Raw genomic sequence first — 20,614 nt, forward strand, 5'->3', positions numbered from 1 at the left:
TGGGCAAACTGGGGTTAGCGCGAACTGGTTTATATGTACACTGGAGACACTGATTTTAGTGAGAGGGCTGCCCTCTGGGGTACTGGCTGTACCAAAACCCTGCCTGCTAGGGCATTCACGGTTGAGAACAGCCCTTTTGTAGACATTACTGCTGAGCGCTGCTTAAGTGGGACACTGCTCATGACTGAGACTGGGATGTCCTGGCGACATATTTATTGTCTGTAACCACAGGCAGTGCTTTTGCTTGCTTCCTTGGAGATCGGGCTACCCACAGCCTGACTGTGACCGCGCCCTGCTACACTTGGGCACTATCTAGAGTTGCCTGTGGTTTATTCACGGTCCTACTAGCGGGACACCGCCCGGCTGGCTGCTCCTGTAAATCCATTTGATCTCACACCTACTCAGCGCTGATAGACTGGGGGGCCACCTGTCCGAATAAGGAGGGAGCGAAGCATGGACAGAGAAGACGGACGCTCCGTCTGCTGGTTGTCCATCTGTGGAAGGCGGGGCCGCTGTATGAGTCCACGGGAAAAAGAGAAGCCGGAAGTCCCGCGCGCGTGCATGCGTTCTTCCCAAGGTGTTTGTGGACAGCGCGCGGGCGCGCACTTCTACGCGTGCGCGCGCCTGCCTGCCGTGCTCGGCTTTCCCCAGCCGCCGCGGTTCCCCAGCAGCGCTCGTAGACATGGCGGCGGATCTAAACCTGGATTGGGTCTGCTCCTTGCCTCGGACTTGGAGCTACGGCGTCACCAAGCACGGCCGGGTCTTCTTCATCAAGTGAGTGGAGCCCTAGGAGAGGGGAGAGGGGCCAGGGCTCGCGGCTCAGGTGTAACCTGTCTCCTTTCTTTCCTCAGCGAGGAGGCGAAGAGCACCACCTGGCTGCACCCAGTCACCGGAGAAGCGGTGGTGACCGGACACCGGGCGAGCTCAGGTACGGCACCAGGGTTTGGGGGAGCTCGCCGAACCCACTCGCATACATACACTCAGCACTGAACACAACGATCAGTCCCCTAAACCCCTTACAGAGAAATTAGCAGCGCCGCAGAGCACCCACTGATGCCTCTGCACACACACCGCTAACACGCAAAGGGCACTTGTAAACTACACACCATGTGCACGCTGAACGCACCCAGCAGACACCGTGGGTGCACACGGAGTACCTTACGTACACATTGTCCACTCGCCTGTTCTGCCCGGTACGTACACTGAACACACTAATCACCCCTGCCCCATAGGCTGCACACTCTGAGCACCTGTTCTGCATAGATCGAGCTGACATCTTTCACACTCCTGTATTGCCCCCGCCCTGAACTGGAAGCATCGGGCACCACCCCCAAGAGTGGATACACAGGCTGTGATTAGGGTAATTAAAGGGAATCAAGAGAGGGTCCCAGATGGCATAGGGAATAGAAGCGTGGTGGCATACTGGATTATGGATGTTTGCCTTAACGTGCACCTGTTAGAATTAGGAAAGCTAAAAGGCGCACACACTTGGATTAAGGAAGATAAAGGTAGATGTATACTTATACCAGCGGGCATAATGTTGATTATGGACTCGCTGCAATAGTTAGGAATGCTTTTGATACTTTATGAAATATTATACATTTTCACAGAATGCTGGAGACCTGCAATAATTGGAGTGTGGTATGTGTGCTGCCGCAGTTAAGTAGTCTTGGGCCCGCACGTACTGCAATAGTTAATTATGCTGACTCGGCATGTTAGAATAGTTGAGGGTTCTTGGGACTTTTCTGGGATGAAATGGCTAATGATACTGAGGCACTTGCAAGAGATGGGGATGCTGGAGGACAAGTTGCAGGAGTTGGGTTGTTGCAGGCCCATTTTGCAGTGGTTCGGGTGTGTTGCAGGGACTTTTTTTGTGATTAGGGGTTTTGTATGCTCGGACAGCAACAGTGATACAGTAGTATATATGTTGCAGTAGTTAGGGGTGCTGTGAGCGCATGCTACAATAGTTCTAGGTCCTGAGGGCGCATGCTGCAATAGATTTAGATGTTCTTGAATTCTAAAATACTTTGCAGTAGTATCTGGCGATCCTGGAAGGCAGATGCTGCAGATGTTCCGGATATTGAGATAATTGCTGCACTTGATGGGGATGATGAAAATGCATGCTTTGATAGCTGGCAGATCTCTACGCACATGCTGAAGTCGATGGAGATACTACAGTAGTTAGGGATGTTGGAGTTCAATATTGGAATGGAGATGCTGAGGGTGCAGTCTTAAGGAGCCAGAGGTTGCAGTGGTTCGGTGTGTTGGAACGTGCTATATTAGTACCGGATGCTGGCAAGAAGTTGCAGTATGGTTGTTTGAGGCAGATGCCCCAATAGTGATGTGGAATAGGCGGTCCAAAAGTTACGGATGTGGAAGTAGGTGGTGCAGTAGTTGGGGGAGCTGGAGCAGGCAATGCAGTCACATGGGAAGGCAAGCTGGAGGTAGCCACTTTATTAGTTTGGCAAGATAGGGGTAGGCGCTGCAGTAGTTGGTCAAGCTGGGGACAGGTGCTGCAGTGGCAAGAGATACCTGGTTGCACTTGCTGCTTTGTTTCGATTGCCAAGAGCGCAAGCACCATTAGGGACCTATTGGGGCAAAATATAAAATGTTGAGGAATGCTGAAATGTGCACAATGAATAGTTGTGCATGATCTTTAAAAAGGTTGGGATGCTTAAGGTATAATCTGCTTCAGTTAGTGATTCTAGTGGCACATGGTGTACATGCTGCAACAGGTACGAATTCTTAGCCCACACTGCCACAGGTAAGAATGAGCCGTAGGCATCTATGGTATATACTGCAACAATGGAATATCGGGTGTACACCCTTGAAAGTTGGCGTTGCTAGGGAGGAGAATATGCTGCAATAGTAAGGGATGTGTTGGGTGTGTGCTGCAATAGTTAGGGATGTTGTGTATACATGCTATAATGGTTTGCAATATTGAAAGTACCAGCTATAAACATTTTGAGTAATGCAGTGTCGTAAAATAATGCAGGTATGCGTTGCAGTTATTTGTCATTCTGCAAGTTTTTGTTGCAGTAGTTGAGGAGTCTGCAGCAGTTGCCATGATAAGCAGGGACACTTTGAGCACATGATGTCATAGTTCAGGATCCAAGAGGACACAAGCTCCAATTGCAGATATTGGGCACATGCTATAATTGAGGTGCTCAAGCCACATACTGCAGTTCATACAGGATGTGTGAGAACACGTTACAGTAGATGGATGCTGAAGAAACATGCTGCAATAGTTAGAGTTGAGGGCATATCATTCATTAGTTTTTGCGAGGGGCAGGTGCTGCAATAGTTGGGAACGTTGGGGACAGGTGCTGCAATAGTTGGGGATGTTGAGGGCACAAGTAGTAATTTGAGATGTTGTGAGGCACATGTTCCATTAGTTAGGGGTGCTGCAAGGATCCTTCTGCAAAAGTAAACTCTGCTGGCGACTCAAGCTGCTATTCTTTCGGATGCTGAGAGATGAGGCAGAAAAGTGGAACTCTGGGAGGCTCAGCCTGCAAAAGCTAGAAATGCAAACAGAAATAGGGAGGTTCATACTGCTTTAGCTAGTGGTCCTGGGGGACATATGCTGTTAGGGATGTTGCAGGGCACATGCTACAAAAGCGGGTCCTGCTGGAAATGCTGGGAGAACGTGGGTGCCGAATGCATTAGGTTTGGAAGCCAAGACACACACACCTGTATTAGGGGGTGCTGGGGTATATGTTGCAAGGGTTGAGGATTATGAGGCACTTTTTGTTATTATTGAAGATGCTAAGAAAAGGGATTTTGCAGTAAGCATGCTGTTGGCCCAAGCTTCAATAATTGGGGCCTAGAGGGCAGATGCTACATTAGTGATGAAAGCTGGGTGAGTGAGACATGCTACAATTATGGAGGCTGATGCTCAAATGATGGCATCTAGAGGTGCTGGGGGCATTTAGACTTGTGGGTTATGAAATGTGGGACCCTCCAGTAATGCTGGCTGAAACAGCAGCTTGATCCTATTTCCCCCCCCCCCCCCCCCCCCCCCACCACCACGGAGAGACTGTTCAAATCTCCGGGAGAAATACTCCAAAGTTAAATCCGATAAAGACTGCTCTGTCGCTATACCCACTATTTCTGGCTTTGCACCCTCCCCGCCCCCCGTCCTTTGGCTGGAGACATAGTGCTAGTACCAAACTTTAACCTAGGTGTATTTTCGTGCTCTGCAGCTGCTGTCTTAAGAGGTGGTGTCCCACGCCCTAGAGCCTGCATATTCCCCACTTGGAGAGAATGCCGTTTGTAAAACTGTGCAGCAGGGCGTACAGAATTCTCAGCAGGACTGCCCTCCTGGAAATGTCTTCTCGGTAGATGGCTCCTCGCTCTTCGTCTAGCTGAGAGCGTGCTTTTCATACGTTGATAGCAGCGGCTTAGGGTGCCCCAAAAACATAAGCGTCACATACGCCCTCCCGGCTCATGTTTGTCGCCCCAACTGGGCATTTATTTACATCAGGAAGAGGGTACTGTTCTACTGAGCAGCTTTCAAAGACTCCCATACAGACACGAGACGAGATTGAAGGCACCAGTGCATTGTGTAAGCCTCATGCTGCCGGCAGGTCGCAATGTTGGAGGACTTTACAGAAAAGCCTCCAGATGCAATGGCATATGTCTCGTGTTTCCGTGGGTTACCCAGTGTTTAAGGGAGGTTTCTCGCTAGCCACATTTCGTACTGCATTAACGTCTTTCCTTGCCAAGGAGTGGATGCATAGGCTTGAAGGTTTTGTTTCTGGCGACAGACGTTTGGATTGGCCATTTCTGCACGCGCGCGTGTAAGAGGAGGGACGCGAACGCTCTTGTTTGTAATTAACGTGCACAGGCAATTGCTACCCTAACCCAGGGAATGCTGCAAGGAGGTGGGAGTGTTGAGCCCAGGCTTCCTAAGTGCCACTCAGTCGCAAACACTGTCAACTGTTCTGCTCACTTTACCTCAGTTCTCGTGTTTTATTTCTTCTCGTGTGATTGCGAGGTCTGTTGGCGCCAAATGTTAGCTTTACTTGTTGGTCGCTTTGGGGTTAGGTCTCACCTGTAGAAAAGATCAACAAGGCAAGGTATGCAGGCCTGTTCAGAGATGTCTGTTTACTACTTTGTGTCATCGTGTAAAAAAATAAATTCGCAGCCTTACCGGGAGCCAGTTGCCTTTCAAAAAAACCAATACATTTATTGTTATGGCGAGGCAAACAAGTTGAGAGTAGAATGTCTGCTATAGTTTGAGGTGGAAAAAAACTATTTCCATGGTAGTTCAGGTTGGGCAAAACCAAAATGTTGACATATGTCAAACTGTCATTCATCTGGAAAGGAATTGATACATTTTAATATGTTTGTAAGCGTCCGTCACTTGTTCCCTCCAGCTATAGAGGTTATCCAGTTTGAATCCGAAAGGCAAACATGTCCCAAGTTATTTTTGTGGCGTTATTGATGCTTTTGTATCGATTCATTTTAGCACTACTGCATGCTGTCATTCAATCTGGCAAGTTATTTACCACTCTCCTCATTGAATTTCTCTACTGTTATAGGCTGGTGCTGATTTTACACATTTATGGGTCTGGCTCTGGGTAGCTACAGCTGTTTTGAAGCAAACATCACCAGTTATTCAAAAATGCTCTAAAAACTACAAGAGGAATAGTATAACCCCACCCCCTTCGGATAATTGTTTTTCATTTTTATTGTTCATAGTTTTTCACTGCTTGGTTGGGTTGACTATCAAGGCGGTGGCGTTTTGTGGAATATTACACGTCTACATTGGTGTTCTCCTTTGTTTTTAGTGATGGGTCCAGTAGCCCGTTTGTTAAACTAGAGTTATGTTGTCTTTGATGCTAGCATGTACCTGCAGTTTGCTATGGAAGTACTAGCTATATAGAGCGTACAAAGGGGCAGAACTGGAGGAAACATGTCAGTAAAGTACAGAACGGGTTAGGCCTGGGCTATCTCTGGTGGGACCTCCGTCGAATAAACGTCGAGAGCACTGCAGCTGTCAAGGAGGCATACTGGCACTCAAACTTTATTGCTGCTAATAACAGCACAAACTCTCTAACTGCTAACTGTTTTGAGCGTTATTCAATCAGTCAAACCGCATATTTATATCTGTTACACCTGGAACAGAAATGCAGTTTAAATGTGATGTTCAGGATGGGAACATTTCCAACTTGGTACAGGTGCGCCATCCGTTTTAACAAGACTGCACATGCACTTCAGGGTAAAGGTTTTATTGCATTTTTTGCCTTTTTGCACAAAAGCTGCTAGCCAAAAAGCAGAATAGGCTTCGCCCTCTGTTTAATAGGTTTGGAATAAGCTAGTATCATGGCGCCTTGTTGAGCCATAGGACAGACGACATTCACGTAGTTTGCTCTGTTACCTCTTATTTATGGTCTGCCTGACTTATCTTAGAAAAGAACAAGCTCAAGCTTGAAAGACAAGTTCATTAGTGTCACTCGTCTGGTAGGCTGATTTCATCCATATAACCGATTCTTGATAGTGCTTTATGAATACAATGAATGTCTTTGTGTGGTTTTATCGTTCTCATTGTGATTTTAACATAGAGAAATTTGGATGTTATCTTTGAATTTTTATTTGCATGCTGCTAATAGGTGTATTCTTTTTGTCTGACTGCACGTCCGTGTTTGCCTATTATGGCTACATGCTTAAACCTTTACAATAAACAAGAAACCATATTTACTTTCCTTACAAAATAGGATTTTAAAGCTGAGTTTTGGGTTTTTCTGTTTAGAGAGTACTCACTATTTGGATGTTAAGCTTGTTAAGAATACAGAGTGTTTGCTATTCACTAATCACTCTTTTTACATTAATTTAGTTTACCTTGCAGTCATGATCACATGTTGGATCTGCAATGTTTTTGATCACAAAGCAAAAACGTGCGTAAACATAAGCCTTGTTAAAGATGAAACTATAATACTGACCCTTTGTCAAAAGTATCTACTATGCAGTGTTTTGTGTGTATGTTTTCAAAGTTTATTACTTGCAACATAAACCTCATTCTCGGACTCCTTTTCATAATAGTCTTCTTTGAGGGCACAGCTTAAAGCTGTTAATGCTGTCTGTATTTGAATTGATACTACTCCCAGCTTCCATATTCTAGTACAGGATATTGCTTCATTATGGGATATTCTTTGTAGAAACGAAGCGGAGGGTAACGCACATATCCCCCCTCCCCCCCCCCCAACCATTACCAAATGCTTCTAACAAAAGCCAGACCTGTTAGCTTTGCCAGTGCTTGTTGTAAATACTTACGATTACAAAGTTAGCGTCTTAGATAAATATTTGGTTCTGTTACTTCTCTGCCTGTGGAATGTTTCCAGGTTAAAAATAACACGATCTCACAAACGTACTAGAACTCTGATAGGTTTTCTGGCAGTGCTTTCACATAATTAAAACGCACGTTGTGGTGTTCATTGAGTGTTTAGCTTTTTGGAGCATCTGTCATGCAATATCATATGTGTAATATAATGTTAGACTAAACACAGTATCTTAGTGGTGCATTTAAGGGAAACGAACGTGCTCCCACCCCCAAAGAACATAGCTTAATTTCTGAGGAGGTAAGAGATTATTTGAATTTATTCAATCGAATCTTTCTACCAGAAACACTGTACATGGTAATAACACAGTAGAAAAGAAAGTGTTCGGGTACATGTAGGGCACGGGCACCAGAGTTATGCAGCAATGGGGTATCCATTTGGGACAGTACATTTGCCTTTGTTATATGGTGAAGAAGAGATGAACATTGCAGAATATCTGTATTAATTTATGTGGTGGCATTGTTTAACGATTTTGACTTTGTAACATAACACTACAGAGGCCGCAATGCTTTAAGAAATGCATTTGATTCTTAAAGCAGATTACTGTACATGTGTAACAAACAGTTCTTATTCAGATGTTACTCCGTGGCTAAATTCACCCTGAATACTAATATGGAGTTAGAAAAGCTAGACCCTTTGTGAGTATCGCCTTACTCTTCTCCAAACGACATGCGGTAGTCAATGGTCTGGATGTGTAAAATGGTGGCGAAATTGATAAACTGGTTGATTGTAGAGACTAGCGAAAAATATATGCAGAGGGAATCCTCCCTAAATCATGTCCCAGAGATATCTGGGATACCCTTTGCTTCTATTAGTTAGTGCAAAATTCCCCACTGCAAATGAGAAAAAGTGTGTGTAATACATATTACAAAACTATGCATGTTTCATGTTACTAACCATGGCACTATTGCTGATTGGTTATTGGTGTTGATGTACTGATATTTGAACGTATGCTAATAGCTAACATATGAATATATCAATATGTGGCTAAGCTAAGTGTACTCTTGGTGTCACAAATAATGCTGCACTTCGTTGAATAACTTTTAAAAACCGTCAAAAAATGTTATTCACCTGCAGTTAATGATTTTGTCTTGCAGCGGGGAATAGGAATGCTGTTTTATTGACTTCTTTATTTCTACCTTCCCGAGATAAACTTGTTTAAAGCATATGCAACACTGCAGTCACCATAGGATGAGCCTACACATGCACACAAAAGGGGTGCCACTTTTCTTTTATTTTTTACAAAGCTTCCCAGCTATTTTAAGAAATCACTGTCAATTTCCGGTTTAGCTAGAGGCGTTTGTGTTTACCCAGTGCTCACACACGCTCTGTGGAATACCTCCTCCCAAGTGACACAACCACACGGAACAGTATTGTACATTGCGTCTATATTAGATCTGTTCCTCACTATGAGTCATTTATAGATTCAAGACTTCAGGTCTTGAAGAGATGCAATATGCGTGGCATTCTTCTAGGCTCGGAGTGCCATCTTTATACAACTGTTGCTTTAAGACCAATGTCTGTGAAATAACTGGAGTTTTTAAAACAGCTGTGTTATAAATATGTATTGGTATATATTGTAAAACTAAGCATTCTGCTGGCAAAGAAGGAATCATTCTTTCCATCTTGTTTGAATTACATTCAAACCTGTTAGGTGTCTTTCTTCTGCAGACAAAAGCCATCTACTCATTCTCCAATTTGCAATGTTTAAACCGTCTTTGAACATGATCACTTAAAAAACCCCCCACATTTTATTGAGTTTTCATAGTACATAAAGGGCCGTGGCCCGCTGTATACACTTTGAACGCAAGATATATCAGGAGTACCGGTACAACCCCTGCTGAACTGGCAGCTAAAACAACATAAGCATGGCACAGGTGATCATAGACTCCACAAAACTTATTAAATCTGGTTGTGTGTAAGTGCAGACGGTAGCGTTATGTTGTCTGGGCTGTTCAGGGACCGATCGTGTATGGGAGAGCAGTCTTATGAGGGGTCTGCGGAAGGGATGGTGGTAAATCTATACCCCAGTAAATCGGCCATCGAGGCCATATTTTCCTGTGTTTCTGAAGACAACCTCTGGCCTGGAAATCCGCCATCTCTGCTCCCATGCATCTGTCGAGGGCCTTCTTCCACCTGCCTATTGTTGGAGTGGACCTTCCTTTCCACAGCTGTGTTTAGCGAGAGTGAGGGCTAAGAAGAGCAAGTGTTGCCTTTATCGGTTCCCACTGCTGCGCTCTGGGGGCTGGCCAGGGCTTCTGTGCAGTCAACGTCATTCAGGTCCGGTAGATTCTCAAGCCAATGCCGCCATTGTCTTAGGCAATGTTGTACGGGCGTGGGTGGTCAGTGTCTGGTATATCTGGCATATCTTATGTGCCCCCAAGTCCCCCATTAGCAGGCGCCCTCAAGGGGATGAAATTCGGGCAATGTGTCAAGTGAGTGAAGAAGGGGGGCGAGTGCATGCCTCAGCTGGAGGTATTTATAGAATTGTGTCCTATGTACTGGAAATCTGTCTGTAGTTGTTGAAATGATTTGAGGGTGGTGCCCCGCATGTCATCTCCCAGAGTAGAGACACCCAACAGGTCCCACTTACAGAAACCTAATGGGGCCACGACTGGGCATAGATATGTGCCATGCCATAGTGGAGTCACACACGTCCGGCGACCCTGCAGCCCCATATGTCTGACCATATATCTTCAAAACCGAACTACGGTTCTGCTGGCGGGAGGTATGAAATCTAAATTCCAGTGACTATATAGAAGCTGGAGGAGTGTGGTGCGCTCCATTGCCACGTGCTCTAGCTCATAAGCAGGGTCCAATTGTGCCACCATTAATTAATGATGAGTAGATGGGATGCTGCATGCTAAGCGTATATATCTGCTGCTGCTATGCCACCGCAGTACGTGGAGTGCGTACATGTTCTCCGCGCCACCTGACCCACCCCTCCGTTCCATAGAAATTTATTGTGTAGAGCATTGACTTGTGCGAACCATGTGCGTGGTATGTCATATGGGAAGTTCTGTAGCCTATATAAAATTCGGGGAAGGGAGACCATTTTGAAGATCGCTGAACGCCCGTACAGTGAGAGCGGAAGGTGAGACCATTTCGCCGTCTCCTCTATCAGACCGGCAATGAGTGGATTAAGATTACGTGCCCATGAGGTTTTCAGGCAGGTAGAAATGGAAATGCCGAAATATTTAAATCCTGCGGTCGCATGCAACAGCCGTGCTGCCCAGGCACTGCGTCCCTGATCTCCGCACACTGGGAAAAGTATTTCAAGGGATTAGTGTTGAGGCTGGTGGTCTCTCAGAACACTCTGAGGATCTGCAGGATTCGGGGACCTGAGAACCATGGGTCAGTCATAAAAAACAGCACATTGTCAGCGTAAAGCACGATGCGGTCGGATTGGGACTGTGACCGCTCGAAGCCACGGATTAGGGGGTCCTTTCGCACACAGGCTGGCAGAGGCTCCACGGCCTGAGCAAATAGTAATGGAGACAGGGGGCAACCCTGTCTCGTGCCACGGCCAATAGAGAAGGGGCCGACTGGTGACCCGCGATCCGGACCGAAGCCGTTCGTTCTGTATACAGTAGCCGCATGTAGGCTAGGAAGCGCGGGTCGAAGTTAATGGCTTCAAGGAGTTGGAACAGGTACGTCCAACTGAGGGAATCAAACTCCTTATCGATATCGGCCTGCAGGGTAGCCGCGGGACGGCCCTGCTCCAGAGCTTTCGCCATAGCGTTATGGACCCGTGGGATGTTGCGTCGAGTTGAGCGGTGTGGCATGAAGCCGGATTAATCTGGGTGGATCAAATCTTGAATGCAGGTTCGGAGACGGTCTGCGAGGACTTTGCCCAAAAGTTTAGGCTCAAAATTGATTAGCGAAATGGGTCGATACGACAGTGGTTCTCCTGGTGGACGGCCGGGCTTCAAGAACAGAACAATCTCCGCATGTAGCCAGTCTTGAGGCAAAATGTGTTGGTCTAGGGCGTCATGTATCGCCGCCAATGAGTGCGGGCCTAATGTGCCTATATATGGCTTGAGGAATTCGACAGGGAAGCCGATCGGTCTAGAGGCCCGACCCGGGTGTAAATTGGCCAGTGCTGTACTGAGCTTGTCTACTGTATTGGAGGCATCAAGCTGATCTCACACATGGTTTGTGAGTGTACGAGGGGGATGTCTCTGAGGAATTCGGCGATCATGTCTTCTGAGAGCTGTTACTGTTGTGTGTAAAGCATGGAGAAGTATCGTGCAAATTCCCTGGCAACTAACTATGTAGAAGAGCACAGGGTTCCGTCTACCCCTCGCAATGTTGAACGTTTGAGGGAGATTTCACGGCCTGGCACAGTCTATGGAGCATTTTACTGGATTTGTCCCCCCATTGATAAATCCGGTGTTGTGAGGCGAGCCAGATTTCCTTCGCTTCATTGGTGAGATATTGTTGTATGCTCTGTTGCGCCAGGAGTAGGTTACGTTGGAGGGGTCGGCTAAAGTTAGTGATGAGCTGAGCTTCTAAGCTCCTCTGGTGGCTCTCCAGCTCAGCCAGCTGTGCTAATGATAACTTTTTTAATGCCCGAATACAGAAATCAACAGATCAAAGATGACCAGTCAACATTTTCAAAGTGTCTGACGCAGCATTGCACCATGTGTTAAATTTTTTAAATGACTTCTTATCAAGTTCATTTAATTGTTTCATGATTAATGTAAGACAGTGGGTTAATAATTGGGGTAGACATGAGTCCATTTAAGGAATAAGACCACAGACTTGTCCAGGTAAAACACTGTTTTAGTAATTTAATCCTGGACTAAACCCTGGTAGCTATGACACAGAGCAAACTGATTTAATTTAAGATAACATGTAAAGTGTTTAGCTCTAACAAAGCAATTAAAAGTCAAAACACAGTGCTATAAATTCGCCACAACTTATTTCTTAAAAGAAAGAAAAAATGAATGAGCAGAATGACACCAAAACAACAAAAATCCAATAAGGGCAACTGGAATTAACAATTTCTAAATATTCGAGGCAAAAAGTGTCAAGAAAAAGTAAAGCAGCAGTCACTGTTCATGGTTGAGTGGGACCTAAGCACTGTTTCAGGCTGATGCTATGGAGCATGGGTTGGGTACACCAAGTGGGTCACCCTGGTCAAATAGTTTATCTTCCAATTTAGTCTCTGAAATGGAAGTTACAATCTTCCAATGGCGCAGCGTTGCAGGCTGTATCCGCCTAAGTCCTTTTAAAAATTGGATAGCCATTGGACGAGGTCTGGCTGTAGCCATTGGTTTTTGTGGGAAAAGCTCAAAGCAAGAGAAACAAACATTTTGCAGCTGCTAAACTCTTAACTTTCGGCAGATACTTTTCACACCTTCCCCCCCAATCAAGATTTCTACCTTCAGACTTAGGCTTTTTTTACTGAGCTCAAAACCCTGTAGCTGGGCTAGCCTGATGCTGTATCTATGAAGTCCCTTCCAATTTGGCCACCTTTGCAGCAATGCTTCCCTGAAGCTTCAGAGGTCTTGGAAGTACAAAAATGTTTGTAGTACAAACTTTTCAGAATTTCTTAAGCAACTCATTTCCAACTCCAGTTGGGAAAGGGATAATGCATTGTCAATTTCAAATGCGGTACTAACCATTTCCCTCCCGAATCCACTTCACCACGCCAGATTAGAAGCTCTATTGGGATGGTGTGAACCCAAAGGAAAGTGGTCTGTGCCAAAAAATAAACAAAAAAAAAAAAAGTTAAAATAAATAAAAAGAAAAGTTGCACATCTCCCTGTTAGACAGAAAAGTGTAGGAACTGTAAGTTTTTACTCAGCGCAGGTATCAAGATCCCTACTGGAGAAGCCTATACATTCCTGACCTTCCCCTTCTCTACCTGGAAGTACCTTTCTAGCCTACTCGTGAGAAAGTGTTTTAAGCAATTCTCTGGTTTTGGGGAGAACTTAGCAAACTGTAGGAAAACGCTTGGCTTTCCTTAAAATCACTTGTGGTTCTTAATGGTAAGTAGAAGGAGGTTAGTTCCCATACCTGATTTAAGGAAATTGTTGACTGCATTTCCCCAAACTTTGACGCTGCCTCTGTGTGTATTGGCTGTAATGAATTGCTGGTTCTGGTGCTCCCAAACCTGATACCTAGATTCTGGCCCTTGGATATCCGAGAACTTTGTCTTCGGCAGGCTCTTAAAGGCCTCAATGCATGGGGCAAATATCTCTGCACTGAAGCTCCCTAAGCAGGGAAAAGTATTTTTGGACTATACCGAAATTTTTCTTTTGAACATCCCCAACACTCCTCTTCGGGGAGGTGAATTGAGTCCTCCGTTTTATCCGGAAGAAAAGCACACAATGCTTTTTCTATTGTGTTTTCTCAGTATCTTATTGAGAACACATCTCATACAAAAGTACGTTATGCACACTGCTACTATATTTTAATATTTAAAGAACCATAACTCTCTACTAAATAGTTTTTATCCCTATAACTCTCTTTATCTTAAAGAGAACCCTCTGCAAAGTTCTCTTCAGTGCTACCGCTTAGACTGCACCGCTCCTGGAATTCTCAATGCGGTATTTATTGGTTGCAGGACAAAACGGCTGCAGGGAGTTCCTATTGTCGGGATGTAATCAAATCTTGCCATTCTTTGCGGTCATTACGTAGAACAAGAGATTCTGCTGTGTAATTTGCTTCATTGCTTGCTGCTGTTTGACAGTAAAGAATGTTTAAGACAAAAAAATATTTTGTTGAATACAGTCTGCTTCATACCCGATAAGTATATTATATGTGGGGAAACCATGCGTTTGAGATTTTCAGTCCATTAAGCTCTAGAGAAACTCCAACTGGTGTATATATGCCACAGGTAACGGCACCAGTTACTGTATGAGGGGTGCTATCCAGGGAGGCCAAGGGCCTGACACTCCTCTTGATCACTTTTAAGGCTCTCAGGGCATCATGGGCAGCACTTAAAGGCCAAGACTCACGTCAGGAGAGGTCATAAGCAGGGTCCAGTCCAGTACCAGTTGATACTGGTCATGTTGGCACCTCAGGTAAAAGGCCTTTTGCAACTCGTTGTGTCCTGGTAGTTACACAGCAGGTCATCCAGCTGGCCCTTGGAGTCCACTTTTTGGCCCTGGGTACAAGCGGGAGCAGGTTCAGCCCTCGAGACCGGTCATAGACCGCAGACCCTGTCCTCTTCCATTCTTTCTCTGTTCCAAATGTGTTCTGATGAGCTGTGAGTGAAGTGATACTTTAAGATTCACTTGCCTTCGGGTGGGGGCGACTCCTCGACACTCCCTATCCAATGAGGAAAAGGTTAGAAGTGGCGTATCTTCCCACGATTATAGCACATCCTGTTTGCCTTCTTGAAAACAATCACACAGTGCACTATTCTATATAAAATCCAAGAAGGCACAGCCTTTATGCCCTTGGAGGTGGCTTGTGTGTTAGGTAGGGGTGTGTTTAGGGAAATGAGTAGCCCCCTCCTCCTCAGCTACAACAAACTGGTTCTAGGACAGGGGTACTCCTAGTACGGCCCGCGGCCCGCCAGCGGCCCGGCAAGCCTTCCTTGGCCCGCGGACCATGCAGACATCGTACCTTGTTTTTTTTGTTTTTTTCAAAGTGTGTCAGCAAACACCGCCGGACTCCGAGAGAGACTGCTCTATGGGGGCCAGGAGATTCCAGGATAGAGTGGAGACAGGCATACAATGCCCATTGGACTCAAAGGGCTTCAGCCCCCCATCGTGTTTGGCTGCCCGGGATGAGAGAGCGTCCCGGGAACACACGCAGCCGCACCCGAGCACTTCACAGGTCTTTAAAAGACCTTTTGCTTGTTAACGAGGCTTTGATGGTGTTCACCCCTGCTTACAGCCCCTGCAGCTCCACTGTGCCTTTTACTTGAAGAATCAGCCCCCCCCCCCGAAATGTTTTCTTAGCCCCCCCCACCCGAAATGTGACTCTAGTTGTGCCTCTGAGTGGAGATGCAGTGGCGCTAAGAAGAGGTGAAATACAACAAAGCCTCATTAGCAAATAAATGGCCTTTTAAAGACCCGTGAAGTTCTCCGGTGAGGCTGTGTGTCAGCCCGGGAAGCTGTCTCAGCCCGGGCTGCCACACATGCAGGGTGAGGTGACAGAGGACAGGAGGGTGAGAGTGCCCAGTGAGGTGAGGGAGGGGGCAGCAGAGAGTGAGAGCCAGGGAGGAGTGAGAGCCGGGTGAAATGGCAGAGGGTGACGGGGGCAGCAGGGAGTGAGAGCCAGGTGTGGTGACGGAGGGCAGCAGGGTCTGAGAGCTGGCTTTTACATTACACCGGGAGAGGGGGGGGGGGTGGGGGGGGCTGTTTATGGACTGGTGTCGGACGTGTAGACACAGAAGTGTGCACTGCCCGAGGCACAGAGACAGAGACAGATATAGATAGACAGGGACAGACTGACAGATAAAGGCAGGAGGCAGGCAGAGGCAGGTAGAGGCAGAGACCGGGACAGGCATGGAGAGAGGCAGATGGAGAGAGGGAGACAGACGGAGAGAGGGAGAGGGGAGGGAGACGGAGAGTGGGAAGGAGGGAGACGGGAGGGAGGGAGACGGGAGGAATATGGATGGAGGGAGGGGGAGGGAGGCAGGGAGGGAGAGGAAGACGGAAGGAGGGAGACGGAGGGAGGGAGAGGGAAGGAGAGAGGGAGACGGAGGGAGACGGAGGGAGAGAGGGAGACAGGCAGAGGGAGAGAGAGAAAGAGAGAAAGAGAGAGAGAGAGAGATGTGCGTATGCCAGGTATGGTGGCTCAGTGGACGAAGGCGTCCACTGCAGGGGCCTGTGTTCAACCTCATGGACACTGTTTTTTTTGCTCTAGCTCCGCCCCCCTCCCCCACTGACCCCGCCCCCACCAGTGCGGCCCTCGGCCACAAACCACACTGTAAATTTGGCCCCTGAGAGAAAGTTTGTGAGTACCCCTGTTCTAGGACAAGCTTCCCCTCCCACTGAGCAGGTGCCATACTAGCTACAGAGAGACTAGTGAACCAAAGGCTTCTCTCCCCTAGGTCTCCCTTTACACTTAACTATTAATGGGAATTCATCACACTAGTTCAGTTCAAATTAAGTTGCTGAACCCTCCCCAACAGCCCTTCCTGAGCTGATATGTCACATACCTCACACCCATGTCTTCCTACCAAAAGGCTAAGCCATTGTTCTGCTATAAGAGTAGTGTTCACACAGCATTAATGGGCGCACTGACGGGCCAACTGCTAGCAGGCTTAAGTTGATCAGCCTACCGGAGGTTCAGGCAGTGAAAGTCTTAGGTTTTTAAAACCCATCTTCCCTAAATATTTATTAACAATCCAACTTCACAACTGAATTTGTTTTGTAATGCAAACTAAAACCAGCGTTTGAAGTATTCCGGTAGCTTGTCCCAACCAAATTTAACAGCGTTACGATTTTATTATGAATGTTAGTTTTCCTAACGGGACTGGTGCAGCACTTCAAAATGAAAATAGCTTTTAGGGTTAGTCACAGTGTGCACATGCCAACACTAAATTGTTATATGGCCAATTTTTAAATTATCCACACCCTGCCTTGTCTGCTACAAGGCCTACTTAGGAGTGACTTATTTAATATTTAAAAGTCAGACTCTTTCCAGTTAAAAAGGGTTATTTTGACATGTTCACCTCCAGGTTTAAATGCTGCAGGAGTCAGGCTATCTGAAGCCATGTTTTCATTGTAAGCCTAGTGGTTGGCACAACATGTACTCCTATCCTCAAATGACATGTAACGTTTTCATGCCATAAGTGTATTTATGCACACTATACTATGGCATTATTGGAAAGTTAAGTGGGCTAGTTAGAAGTGAGGCAATTTTACTGTGTTTTAAGGGACAGAACCAGAACTAACAGACAGCAAAAAATGGGGTAATAGGAGGTGACCATACTAAAAGACACACTTTCCTACAATAAACCTTTAAAAAAACCTTCAAAGACAGATAAAAATATACACTTTCTGTGAAGCAAACATTCTAACTTTCGATTTGTTTGTTCTAAAAACAGTTTTTAGTTCGAGCCTAGCGCAGCGTGCATGCGTTGCTCTATGGAGAGGCCTCTTGGAATCACTCCAGACTTTCTCTAAACTCGTGCGTGTGGTATTTTATTTTCCACATATTCTATTGGCAGTGCTCGAAAACTCCACTCAACCGCTTGCATTTGGGAGCCAAATTTAATTAGGGCAAGCTATTTTTCGGTCCGACTAGCCCTTTCTGGCGAGTATGAAAATAACCTGACTTTTGACCTCTATCTCTGAAAGCAGAGGAAACGTGACAAGAGAGCACGATTTATTGCATCTTTATTGCTCACAAAGTAAATGAGCAATTAAAATGCATTTAAATCTTGTTGACTTGTCACATTTGCTTGCTTTCACAGACAGAAGAAAAGTGCATTTCAGTTAGGTCGAGTAGATTTTATAGGTTACTAGACCTGCAGGTCTAGTAAAAATGTAATGAGTTTTCGAGTCCTGATTGGCCTTTGCGTGTGGCTTTCAAAAATGAAAGTACGCAATTGGCCAAAGGCGGGTGCATGTCCCACCTTTTCTGTAAATGTTTACTCTCACGGCACCCAGCTGTCTGGAGAGCAGCGGCGCGCAGGGTGCCATCTGTTGTGGATCATGTTCCAAATTAACGCAGTCGCTTTCACGGCCGTGCTTGTTGCATTTGTCACCCGCTAACAGACCAGAGCAGACGTGTTTCTGTTTCTTTGTCTCTTTTTATATGTCCGCCTTTCACTGTCTCTGTACACTTATCTGTATAGCCTGTCTCACTGCCCTTATCTCGCTCTGTCTATCCCTGTCTATGCTTCCGTATCTATCCATGCCTGTCCCTGTCTCACTGTTTGTGTCTCACTCTCTCTGTCTCTATACACAAATTTCTGTAATGCTTATTTGTGTTTGCTTGTCTGTACATTTTCCCTCTCCATGTCTTTGTCTGTCTGCCAGCAGTTATGCAATATTGTTAACAGAAAGAGCCAAGTGTATTTCTGAAGCAGTTTATGCATAAAGCATGTATACAGTTATTCCCAGGCGTTTGTGCAGTTTTTAGGGCATGCTAAATGCACCACGTGGAGAACATAAACAAGGCCGTGCTTGTTGCATTTGTGACTCGCTAACAGAGCAGAGGCACAGACTACATGAAACACAGCGGTAACGTTATTTTATTAGAAGTTTAGGTCGTACTCCGTTTTGACTGACTTAAAATTGCGTAGGTCTGGGCTAAAAAATCTCAGCATAAAAACCTGTCATACTGCATTCGATGACGGTGAATTCATTGTATATACCTTTGAATGGGTCGTCATATATTCCATTGAACCCTTGTGTATGGAACTGTTGGCTTGTGCAGCGATTGCCCCCAAGTGTCTGATCACAATCGTCTGTCCTCCAGCGTCTGCGCCATCAAATTAATTGCTCAACAAGTTTATTTACTTATAATAGATGATTTTTTTGCCTACATTACAAAGACACTGGTAATCCCTTGATGATAATGCGACGTGTCTGTTTTTTTCTCTGTCTATATGTCCGCCTTTCCTTGTCTCTGTGCACTTATCTGTGTAGCCTGTCTCACTGCCCTTGTCTCGCTCTGTCTCTCCCTGTCTATGCATCCGTATCTATGTATGCCTCTCCTTGTCTCACTCTGTCTCTATACACAAATTTCTGTAATGCTTATCTGTGTTTGCTTGTCCGTATGTTTTTCCCTCTCCATGTCCTTCTGTCTGTCTGCCAGCAGTTAGGCATTAACAAAGCCAATAGCTCTATCTAAACACTTATAACGCACCAAAAGTGAGACCTATTGCCTATGCTTGTTGTCTTTGAAATTTGCACATTATGTAGAGGATGTTGTGGCAAGTTTGGCATATATTTGTTTAAAAAAAACTGGGGCGGAATTGCATAATGTCTAAGGCCCTGCTTTAGGGGTTTGAGAGATACTGATGGTCAAAACGAGAAATGGGAAACTTGTTATCCATGGCCAATGTTGAACAGAGATTGCATAACCATTAATCCCAATCTTCTGCAGTGATGTATTGGAGGGAGAGTAAGAGCCAGGAGCTTTCTCCACCGGAGATGCTTTGTAGTAATTTAAACCAAACCGTGAACTTTTTAACATTTATTTTTTTAAAGTATATTGACTAAAATTGGTAGCTTTTACTCACACCTATGAAGGGAATTTTTGAAATATCTCAATAATTTAGAATCTTCCGCAGTGTCCATCAACACTATCTTCTTATGCAGGAAATTAAATCTATTCCCGTTTAGAGGTGGAGGTCCCTAGTGCTGTACCACCCCTGTGCCGCCATGCTCGCCATTTGTGATTTCTGACTTAGTACGCCTGCTTTGTTGGAGATTACTGTTGAGTATCACTTAACATTCAAGATAAGTCCTAAAATCTGGCTGTTTCCGTAACACAGTGCTTCTCATTTTGAATCGCCTGCAGCTTTAGCACCAAGAGACAGTTCAATGATAGGATGCAAATTCAAATACCTCAGGAGGAGTTTCACAGTCATTTTGTTGTTTATTCACTTTACAGTACGCAACTAGACTCTGGTTTGTGTTTTCACATTGCAATGTACCTCTTTTCATCTAGGAAGTCTGTCATCCTCCTTGCCAGGCTGTTACCAGAATGGTGGTTGGTGACAGTTGATCATGGGGCACACACAGGTCTTTTTTACTTTCCTCCTTGTGGAGGAGGCTGCCTTCTGGACTTCCACTCATAAAATTCATAAGTCTATCATGTCTAAGACCTCTAGAGTGCAAGGTGTGTCTGTTTTTGTCCGTGAATGGATTGTGTGCCCTCAAATGGGGGGGAGGGGGGGAAGGGGTCATGGATGTGCACCACAAAAATGATAGTAGGTCCTGCATGACCATGAGCGACCCTCTCACCCTTCTCTGTCACCTACACAGTTCAGTTTAGCAGTGTCTGGTATTATGCATGAATGCTACTATTGCACAAAGTAAGGACATTTGTGTTTTCCCCACCACTGTGAGCAAGATCAAACAGGTCAGCCTGTAGTTTACAAACATGACACTTCAGCTAAGAATTCAACCCCATGAAGGAAGGTTGACACAAGTGCTCAGAACCTGCTCAGATTAATCTGTTACCACAAAAGCGTAACCGTTTCTAGGCTTACTGTAAAGCCATTCTTCCTGTGAGAGGAGCCTGCCTGAGATTACAGTGCTGATGTTGCAGATCCTGCAATAGACGGATTACATCAATGTAGAGATTCTTTCTCTAACTCACTTGCTATTTCCTCTGAAAGCAAGAATTTG

General features: G+C 45.6%; 1 protein-coding gene across 15 annotated transcripts in view; it reads left to right on the top strand.

Moving 5' to 3' along the window:
* Positions 1–331: 331 nt before the first annotated feature.
* Positions 332–20,614, top strand: part of PLEKHA5 (pleckstrin homology domain containing A5) — a 1,155,627-nt gene continuing 1,135,344 nt past the window's right edge. For 12 of the 15 annotated variants that reach the window (XM_085652691.1, XM_085652692.1, XM_085652698.1 and 9 more), the window contains exons 1-2: positions 332–774; positions 852–928. In XM_085652691.1, coding sequence (XP_085508817.1) covers positions 683–774; positions 852–928 — 169 coding nt within the window. In that variant the 5' untranslated portion in view covers positions 332–682. The remainder of the gene's footprint in view (positions 775–851; positions 929–20,614) is intronic. The other 3 variants (XM_085652693.1, XM_085652696.1, XM_085652702.1) reach the window with 2 other exon arrangements.

Source organism: Triturus cristatus, chromosome 4_1, assembly GCF_964204655.1.
Source record: "Triturus cristatus chromosome 4_1, aTriCri1.1, whole genome shotgun sequence".
NCBI classification, from domain to species: Eukaryota; Metazoa; Chordata; class Amphibia; order Caudata; family Salamandridae; genus Triturus; species Triturus cristatus.